Here is a 10,018-nt window from a genome sequence, read left to right as displayed (position 1 = left end):
TCACAGCTCAGGGACCAAGCTCAGGCAACATTCACTTTATTCTGTGGCTGGAAGTGCACGTGGGACAGTGCCTGGGGCTATTGCTTACACAACTCTTCCCCTTTATTTGAGAGAGAGCAGAAGCAGTTGACAGGAATCGGGTCGCCATTCACCAGGTGCCAGCTCCTCCCTCCACTCGTGTGCCAGAGCCTTGGCCTTGCCCCGTGCCCCTGGGCTGCCCACGGACCCCGGGAGCCCCAGCAGCACCAGTCCTGCCCATCTCCACTGCCCTGCCACCGGGGTCCCCCACACAGCACCCCTCTGGCCACCACACGCCCTGACCTTCCATCTGCACTGTGCTCCCTGGATGGGCGGAGTTAATGACACACTAATGAGCTGCGTAAATGCCCTGTGGATGCTGCAAAAGTCAGTGGCCTCACAAAAGCCACGCTGGGCTCGGCTGGGGTTCACTCTGGGAGGGCTGTGCTCCGGGGGGAGGCACAGGAGGAGCGGGCTGGGCTTTGCTGCCGTCCCTCGGACGCTACATCCAGCAGCACACTCGAGCTGGGCTCACTGGGCCCCGCCTGCTGCAGGCTCTGCCCAGCTCCCTTTATTTCGCTGACTGACACGACAAGGACGTTACTCCTTGCTGGGGAGGGGTGAGGCATATCCTTTGGGCCGGTTGGGAAGGAAAAGGTTACTTCTGTTTAAACATTAAACACTGATTCAAATCCAACAAGTGACAGCGATTCTCGAATATGTGTTATTTCCTTATGCCACTCATCTCACACTCGACATTCCCGTCCCTCAAAGTGCTGGCATTGGCATCTCCCACAGCTGGGTCGGCGCCGTCCGCAGTCAGGAGCTGGTGCTCGGGCACAGCCGTTCTCTGGCGCCGCGGCTCAGGGTCCCTCCGGCCAGGCCTCCTCCCGCGGCAGCGCCCGCCGCGCGTCAGCAATTACTGCTGTTTCTGAATTCTCCATTCTCTGTAATCTGCAATTTAGTTGGGTTTGTGGGGGAGATCCCATTACGTGTCTGCATGCTGTACCTCTCTTTCAGCTGAGTAAGGGCACTCATTAGCCGTGCGTTGGCAGCGTCCAGGGAAGCGATGCGTTTCTCCTGCAAGCAAACGGGCACAGGGGACGGTCAGCGCCAAGGCACGAGCCCTGTCCCCCTGGGATGTCAGGGCCTCTCCCCAGACAGTGACCCAGAGGCCTCCTGGACCAGAACACTTCTCTCTGGCAATCTTAGGTGCAGGGGTTTTAAGTGCTACGCAGCGTTTTTTGAAATCCGCTGCTCTTGGCAGGACCACAAATGTCCTTTTCCTGTGCAACGTCAGCTACATTCATTTTAGGATCCTGAAGAAAATGGAGGTAACAAAGTTCCTCTAATTATTCAGTTATACAGAAATTCATTGTACTGTTTGTTCTAACTCAGCTGTTGCCAAGATGGTAGGATTCCTTTTCTAAACCCAAGCTCTCCCAAGGTAGTTATTCCTGTCAGTGTTTAATTGATTTTGTTAGTGTAAATTAATAGTTTAAATGACTTGTAGCCTCCCAGGATGTCTTTTGATGGCAACTCTCACCAATCACAGTATTGTTAGAATGGAAGCAAGAGCTTCATGTTGCAGCCTGATTGTGCTACTCGTGTTCTTTGTGACACTGATGCTCCTCTCTGTTACAAACTAAATGATTATGGATTATATTTTCAGGTTCTCTTTTCCAAGCATGGTGTTTTGCACCCATCATGTGATGCTCCTCTTCCACCGTAGCTGACAGCAGTAACTGAGCTTCCCAATCCTACAAGCCACGACCCAAAGGCTGAAAAAACATGTTGGCTTGGCTCTGGCCAGGCTGTGTGTTCCTCGTGTCCAGGTCCTGGAAGCACTACTGGGACATGAAGCACCAAGCAATGCTCCGGGGGGGGATATGATCCTTCCACTCACCAACTGACCTGTGGGCATGATCCTTGCCCAAACTGCCACCCCCACCCCCTGTGTGTCTCCTGCCACACTCCCAGGCTGCAAAGAGCTGCACAGATGTGAGTGCTGTGACAGTGACTCGTGTCCTGCTGAAGTCTGACCGCCCTGTCCTGCATGTCCTGACTCACCCCCACGGTCTCACCACGCTGGGCTGGCACTGCTGCAGGGGGAGGCTGTGTTGGTACAGCCACCCTGAAAACTGCTGCAGCCCTGGCATGGGGGACTCACCTGTGCATCAATGATCTTCTGCTTGGAATCCACGGCAGCCTGCATTTCAGCGTGGTCCTTCTTTAACTCCTCCTCCACTGACATCAGTCTGGGAACAGACAGGAAAACGTTCCATTGGCTGGGCTCTGCTAAGCCCAGGTATTAGTCTCACACTCTACCTCCTCTTACACACAAACCAAACCTTTTTCTGGCTCTTAACTCTTCCCTGGAGCTCTCTCTAGAAGACCAGCCCAAAGCTGAAGTGACACAGCACAGAAAAGGCTGACCCATTTAAAGGGCTGAGTGAAAGCACTCAGTGGCCCTGGCTCAGGTAAAGGTGTCCCAGACAAATGTAAACACCACATCCCACTGGGTGGGAGAAAGGGAATTAGAGCTATAAGTAAGGGATGGTGGTGAGATCCTCAGCTATATGAATGGAACAAGCCTGCCAGAGCCTCTGGGAACTGGGGTGGGCTGCCAGCTCTCCCCTCCTCAAGTTTTGCCCTTGTCAATCAGGAAAATGTTGTGGTTTTCCTTGTCCCAGGTAACACTGAGAGGGAAACCCACATGGGAAACCTGATTCTCCTGAGCAGGGATCAGCTCTAACACCAGCCAGGCTTGCCCAGCATTACTGCCATCCCCAGCACTCCCATCTCCCTGTACCTGCTGATGATGCCCTTCATCTGGATCTCCTTATCCTCCTGCTGCCTCCGGAGCCGCTCCTCGCTCTCCTCCAGCCTGGCCTGGTACTCCAGCACCAGCTTCTGCGTGGTTTCCTCCTGGCATTTGAAGCGAGTCTCGTATTCCTCCAGCTTCTTGTTGGAGATGCGGAGCTTGTCCTGCAGCACCACCAGGTCCTGCTGGTACTGAGCACCCAGGGACAGACACAGGAGGAGAAAACACATGTGGCACGTTACCTCGTAGGGCTCTGCCCGTGCCAGGGGTTCCCCCAAACCCGCTCACGCCCCTCTCTCGTATCAGACTAGCTGCAAACCCGTGTCAGACAACCCCGCTCGCCGACACCTCCTCTTCCGTCTTCTCCGCTGCGCTAGGAGTGATCCCGGGTCCGGGGCAGGTCGCTGGCAGTGCAGAGAGTGGGCTGTTAGCAGAGTCTGGCATTTCACAGGGGAAATGCAGGTTAGAGCGAGCAAATGGCAAAGGCACCCGGCAAAGGCACCCGGCAGCCTCCCCGCCTCGGCAGCGCGGGGCCCGCGCAGGCAGGAGGAGCCGCAGCGCTGGGCTTTGGGGTTCACGCAGCAGCTCCTCACCTGCAGCACAAACTGGGGGGCTTTGGGCAGGCTGGGAGCCCAGCACGAGCTGCAGTGACACACGGGACACTGCTGGCTCTGTATCACCTCACCGAGGTGATGGCACCGCGCTGGGCACGAGCAGGGCACGAAGCACTCCTGCTTTTTGGGGCCCAGCACTTTATACAATCAGATCTCAAACCAGGGTTCGATCCAAGAAGAGCCACTGCGTGAAGCCAAGACCCCACAGTTGTACTGTTCATTTGGGTGAAGCTATAAATCAGCAGCAGAATCACAGAAAGCAATTAAAAAAATTAAGAGCTTTTGAACTCGGTAAAACTGGGTTCAGCTATTGCAGCAGCACAGCATTCAGTACAACTTGCTTTGCTAAAGGAAAATCCAGTGAGTGTGTGCCCAAAAAAACCTGCTTTAATTTCAAAAAATTATCTTTGGAAGTAGTCTTTGGAAAAGAATCTCAACTGGAATAACCTTTGAATAATTAACATGCAGCTGATAATGTGACAAGCTGCTTTTAAAGAGCCAGATATGGGAAAAAGCCTCTCATCTGAGTCCTGAAGGCTGTTAAAGCTACAAGTGTTATTCATGAACTTTCAGAAATGCACCTGGGTAAGCACTGCCATGATGGACTGGGTCGTGTCCATTATCTGAGAGTCCTCCTGGGGTGTGTGATCCCCAGATCAGCTCTAGGGAGGGGGGAGGGCAGCACTCCACTCACAGCAAAAACAACTGCTGTGCCCAAGGACTGAGAATTTAGGATGCTGATGGTCTTCCTGAGCTGCCACAGTCCCACAGCAGGGCTGGCAGAGGGCAGGACCTGCCCAGGACAGAGCACTCCAGTTTTCCTTTAGCAAAGCTCTCGGTGCAGCACGGAAAGGACACGGTTTGCACATGGAACCTGGAACGATGAGGGGACACAAACGCCCGTGCAGCTGCACAGAAGCACTAAGGTCAGACAGCAGGGAGTTGCTCGAACAGGAAAGATTAAATACCTACCCTAGCCTTAAAATAGGAGCAGCGTAAGTGAGCTCAAAGGAGAGCAGCAGAGGCCTCGGAGCCCGAGGAGTCGCTCCTGTCTCTAGAACACTCCTCTCATTCTCGGTTACCATTCATGTTACCGTAATGGGGAGAGAGATTATGCTAATGGTGATCTTGGATGTCAGTGACTGATGGCACAGCAGAGGAAGGAAAGATGCTGCATGGCAATGAGACAGCGGGGCAGGGCTCCCGCTGGACCTGGGACAGGGACTGGGATGCTGCAGTGCCACAGGGGTTTGTAACCCCACCAATGTCTGCCCTGCTCAGAGTAAGAAATGGGCTGAACCCACAAAACTCTGCCCTGCTCTTCCTGGGGCAGCTGGGAGCTGCTGCCTTGTACCTCCTGGGCCCTACAATGATGCCTTTGGCATCTCACTTGGATTTCAAGAGGTGACAGTCCCCAAATGACACAGCACAGCAGAATGAGCACAGGAAGGCTATTGGAACTAAAGCAGAGACATGTCTGTCCTGGGAGAAGAGGGTGGGGATTTGGGGAGGGTGATGTCTGCAGTGCTGAGGGACAGGAGGTGACGTGTGGCTGGTGTGAGAGGAGAGAAGCACAGTGAGGAAACATCCCAAGTGCTAACAGTGCCCAACTGCCTGCTCCCAGCAGAGCCAGGCTGGATCCTCATTTCTAACCCTTGTTTTTCACCCTGTTTTTCACCCCTACTCTGTCTCTTCCCAGCTTCTCCCATCCCAGGCTCGCCCAGGAAGGAGGGGAGGGAGCAGCACCCCTCTACTTCAGGGGCACAGGACCTCTGTGGGACCAGGGACTGAGACTGAACACTCTGGAATGGGCTTCCTAGCAGATCCCCACTGGCCTGACCCTGATCTGTGAGCCATAAGCTCATGGCAGTGTCACTGCACTGCTGAAGTTGCCTCAGGCCCCAGTGCTGTCTCTGAGACTAAAATCTGGACTTAATTTTTAGGTCTGTGAACAGCCTTTTGACATGGAAGCTGCTTCCTGCTACATGACCCTGTTGTGAGGCAGGAGACTGCCTGTACCTTACTCCCACCTCTGTTACAGGTGTGCTTAATCCACCTTTTCAGCTTTCTTCCCTGAAGCTGGGAGGAGCTGGAATGGGGGCAGTAGGAGGCACTGGCTGGCTGCAAAGTTTGTTGCAGGGCAGCATCAGCACTTGATTGCTGGCTCCTGTTTTTCTTACTTGCTTTCATCAGAAGGTGATTCCAGGCACTGAGTGTGTGAAAACCTCCCAAACCTTCTCCAGAAGCTCCCTGTGAGGCTGAGCAGAGCATCACCCTCTCTCATGGACAGGGATCTGCACACAGCCCACCTTCTCCCCAGGGTGCTCAGGGAACAACATTCAAGGAAATCCTCTCTCTATTCAGAAACTTGTTTCAATCCAATCAGGTTTTACCTTTTCTGCTTGGCTGAGCTCGTCCTTATTCCTGAGCTTATCCCTGTGCTTGGAATCTGGGTCAATGCTTTCATCTTCTAAAAACTGCATGTTCATATTCAAAAGCCAAGCAGCAGTGCGGTCCAGGGCATTGGGGTTCACGGGAGAAGGGGCCTACAATGAAACACACAACCATGACAAAAGAAAAACCTGGAACAGAAATGTTCATGAGGCTGGAGAGAGAGAGAGAGAGAGAGAGAGAGAGAGAGAGAGAGAGAGAGTTTCCTTCCAAGCAGACCCTCAGCCACGCTGCTCAAACAGCAACGAACCAGGCTGGGCTGCCAGAGCAGCTGGGACTGGGGGCAGGAACAGCTCCTGTTCTGCAGCTGCACATTGGTTTGGGTCTAACAGCCTCTGAGAGGCCAAATCCTTCCCTGTGCCATCCTGCCTGCACAGGTACAGCGGAGCACAGCAACAGGATCCTGCTCCAAGTCATGGCCCAGGTGTCTGAGCCCGTCCTGCCACCTCAGAAGGACACGAGCTGCACAGGAACGGAGCATCTGGGCGTGGTGTGTTCACTCCATGAGCAGAGAAATCATACTCTTCAGCCTGTTGCTGAGCTGTCTTTGCTTGCAGTGGAGATTCCACACAGGTAAAACAAGATCTGAAAACTGAAACGCTCCTTATGCAGGTGTCTTCTTGGAGAAGAAAGGTTTCCTTTGGGCTGAGGCTACACTTGGGGTGCTGGAGAGATCTAAATGCTCAACTTCTCAGTAGTTCAGCTGTAGTTTGTTCATGTAGCCAGGGGAGCCGAAGGACCAGTGCTGTTCCATGGCCAATGAGCTGGAGCCACAGCTGCTGCCTTTCAGTCCTGGCCTGGGCAGGGACTGCCAATGGCATTGCCCAAATATTTTCCAACCACATTACACAGCTGAGGAAGTCACCCTCCAGCTATTTCGCCTCCATCCTGCCTCATTATAAACTGCAGTGAACAGCTGGATGAACACATGGGACCTGGATGACTTGGTCAAGGCAATTCAAGTGAACAAATCAGAAATGTTGGGGACCTTCTCCTTCGTCCCAGCCTCTGGACAGTGGAGAAGCCCAGTCACTGTCAGGCAGCAGAACAGGAGGTTCTGTATCACAAGGAATGGGGACTGGTTTAATCCCCTCACTGGGGTCAGGGGCTTTCCTGTGCCATCTTCCAGTCTGGTCTTCTCTCTCCAGAATAACGAATCCAAAGTGTCAGACTCGACTCATGAACACTCATGAACATCATTTGCTACAAATCTTCATCCAGCTTGTGGCTTTCTGCTTTCCCCTACACCTCCAGCTCAGGCACTGTACCCGGGTGGCTGCTCAGAGGGTCTGAGCCACAAAGCCGTGGCCACCCGGGATTGTTCCAGCAGCATAAAGGCCACTGTTAAAGGATGTCAGTGAACAGAGCTCAGCCCACTGTGCACAGGTCTTTCTGCCTCTTCCTTCCTTCTCTGAAGAAGTACAGAAGGACATCTGCTGTGACCTGGGAGAGTGTGGAAGTCAATTCAGTAGATGACCTTGCAGATGTAGAAGCAGCCTTTCTGGCTGGCAGCAAGGAGGTTCATGGACTTCTTCTAAAAAAAGCCACCAGATGGGATTCCTCTGGTCTCAAACAGCATTAAATACAACCAATGAGGAGCAGTTTCTAAATGGTTCCAGATGCTGCCAACGTGCAAATAAAATGTGCAGAGTGAGGGTGGCAGAGGCATTCTGAGGACTCCAGGTCTGGAGAGAAACTTTGAGAGGATCACAGGGGTGGATGGAGGAATGGTCTGCAAGGAGAACCTGGCCAGGGCTTTCCAAAGGCCACCCGGAGATCATGGATGTCTTTCTGGAAGAACTTCTGCTGCGAACAGGCCTGTGCTGCTTGCAGAGCTCTGTGCCCTCTGTCCCTAATGAGCATTGATCCGTGTTACACAAACGCTGCTGCGTGGCAATGCCAGCTCAGGGATCGATACCGAATGCATGGAACAGCTCCAGATGGGAGCACGGAACAGCCTTCTGTGGGCAGCACTGACCCAGGGCTGCCTCGTGCCGGAGAGGAGGTCACGCCAACACTGTACTGCTGGAGAGGTGCCTGAACTCTGGGTCTGGGCCGAGATGCAGCAGCTCCTGCCTGTTGTCCACGTTCTCTGGATCTGTGTTACTTTTACAGCTCTTCCTTTAGCAGACAGAGGCCCTACTGTGGTAAAGTTCTATAGGCTAGTTCTGAAATGTAGGGTGAATAAATGAGCACTAGAAAAACCGTTTGTCCGTGCCAGGGCAACCAGAGGGCCCTGGGCCTGTGACCTACTGCTTTCCATTTTAGCCCCACAAACAGTGGACTGGATTTCTGTGCAGGCCAGCACTGGGATCACTGCGGAGCTCAGCACAGCGGGAACGTCGCTCTCGACGGGGAGCACCTGCTCCTTCCTCATCGCTCCCACCTCCCAGATGCTCTCACAGGAGGGTCTCACAGAGTGTCCAGCAGCGCCACAGCTCTGCTGGGATGGGAGCAGCAGCAGGGAGGCTCTTAGGCATGGGAGATCAGGGCCTGTTCCAAGCCTGGGAGATGGCACGGGATTGACTATGGCATGGGATGAGAGCCTGGGCATGGAGAGGCAAAGCAGTGACAAGATGGTAGCGCAGGACAGTGGCTCGGCTGCCATGGCCCTCGTGCCTCTGCCACCTACCGCCTCACGGGCCAGTGTGCCCTGTGACAGAGGGACACTGGCAACAGACACTGGGCTTTGTCCCCAGCCCTGCAGGGGCTCCATCTCAGGCCGAGCTGGGTGCCATTATCGAGGTACATCCCCACGTGTGACGCCACTGCGGGGTCGGCACTGAGGCGGCGACTCGGAGCCACGTCCCCTCCTGTGGCAGCAATCCCCACGGGCTGAGCCCCCCCGGCCCCTCAGCACCCAGAGCCCGGACAGCCCGAACTCACCTGTTTGTGCATCGTGCGCTGCTTCATCTCGGGGCTGTCACCCTTGGAGGAGGAGGACTGCTGGCGGAGCCGGGCCCCGCTGCCGGGCCAGTCGGGCGAGGAGGACATCATGCTGCCGCTGGAGGGCCGCGGGTACTGCACCGTGTTCAGCAGGGACGGCGGGGTCCGGCCGCGGGACACGGGCGGGGGCGGCGGGGGCGGCTGGTCGATGCGGCGCTGCGGCCCCGCGCTGTTCTGCCGCGGCATCGTGGGCTGCCCGCCCTTCTCGGTGAGCGAGAGCTGCCGCCGGGCCAGCTCCCCCGGCCGGCGCGAGAAGTCCTCGGCGGCGGGGCCGGCGAAGCCGTGCTTGTTGGCCGTCAGCTCCTCGCTGTTGCTGTGCGAGCTGAGGGAGCTGTGGCACTCGGAGCCCGAGTCGCCCAGGCCGCGGGGGGACAGGGGCAGCCCCGCGGCCATCTGGTACACGGGGTTCTGGAAGGACAGCGGCGCCAGCAGCTGCGGCCGCCCCGGCGCGCTCTCGCCGCTGGGCGTGGTGGGCGTCTGGCCCACCCGGCGCACGGTGGCCATGCCCGTCACGCTGTTCTGCTGAGTCCGTGTGGTCCACACGCCCTGCAACTGCCCCAGGGACGACTGACTGTCATTGAGGGAGTCGGCCGTGCCGGGCGCGTTGGCCCCACTGTCCAAGAGCCGATTGTCCTGCAAGTCCACCATGGACAAACTCTTGCTGCCATTAGACATCTGCACGTCGGGCTCATTGGCCTCTGAGTAACTGGAGCTTCGGGCAGGCGAGGGCTGGGCCCCAGCAGACCTTGTGACAAAAAACAAGTCCTTGTTTTCAGGGGTTGGAGATGGTAACCGTGTGAAATCTATCAGACTGCGGGAAAGTCAGTGCGTAAGGAAGAGGAGAGGAAAACAAAACAAAAAAGAAGAGTTGTGAATGCTGCACCAGAGCAGGAAAACGAAATCACTCAGAAATCAGGGTGGCGCAGCTGTGTGGGATTGGGATCGGGGTGGGGATATGGACAGGACCCAGCCCCGGCAGGGGACAGTGTGAAGGATGAGGATGGAGGGTGCCATGAGCCCCGGGCTGGCCTGGGAGTGGGCAGGTAAGGACAGGTGAGCGAGGGGAGTATGTGTACGGCCAGAGCGCTGGGCAGGAGGCATCAGGGACGCGCTCCTGGCGCTCTGCCATCCCAGCTGGCTCTGCTCTGGGCCAGCCTGTGTCACC

At 55.7% G+C, this 10,018-nt stretch overlaps 1 protein-coding gene across 10 annotated transcripts in view; it reads right to left on the bottom strand.

Annotated features, from left to right (window-relative positions):
- DAB2IP (DAB2 interacting protein) overlaps positions 1–10,018 on the bottom strand; it is a 196,069-nt gene that overhangs the window by 4,138 nt on the left and 181,913 nt on the right. For 6 of the 10 annotated variants that reach the window (XM_017810159.1, XM_017810160.1, XM_017810162.1 and 3 more), the window contains 5 exons: positions 8,794–9,664; positions 5,850–6,002; positions 2,831–3,033; positions 2,189–2,276; positions 806–1,098 (listed from right to left, as the gene is read on the bottom strand). In XM_017810159.1, coding sequence (XP_017665648.1) covers positions 931–1,098; positions 2,189–2,276; positions 2,831–3,033; positions 5,850–6,002; positions 8,794–9,664 — 1,483 coding nt within the window. In that variant the 3' untranslated portion in view covers positions 806–930. The other 4 variants (XM_017810155.1, XM_017810156.1, XM_017810158.1 and 1 more) reach the window with 4 other exon arrangements.

The sequence above is a fragment of the Lepidothrix coronata genome, unplaced genomic scaffold (genome assembly GCF_001604755.1).
Source record: "Lepidothrix coronata isolate B3197 unplaced genomic scaffold, Lepidothrix_coronata-1.0 Scaffold28, whole genome shotgun sequence".
Taxonomy (NCBI): domain Eukaryota; kingdom Metazoa; phylum Chordata; class Aves; order Passeriformes; family Pipridae; genus Lepidothrix; species Lepidothrix coronata.
The sequence above is the reverse complement of the archived record's forward strand: the minus strand, read 5'-3'. Positions and strand labels throughout refer to the sequence as shown.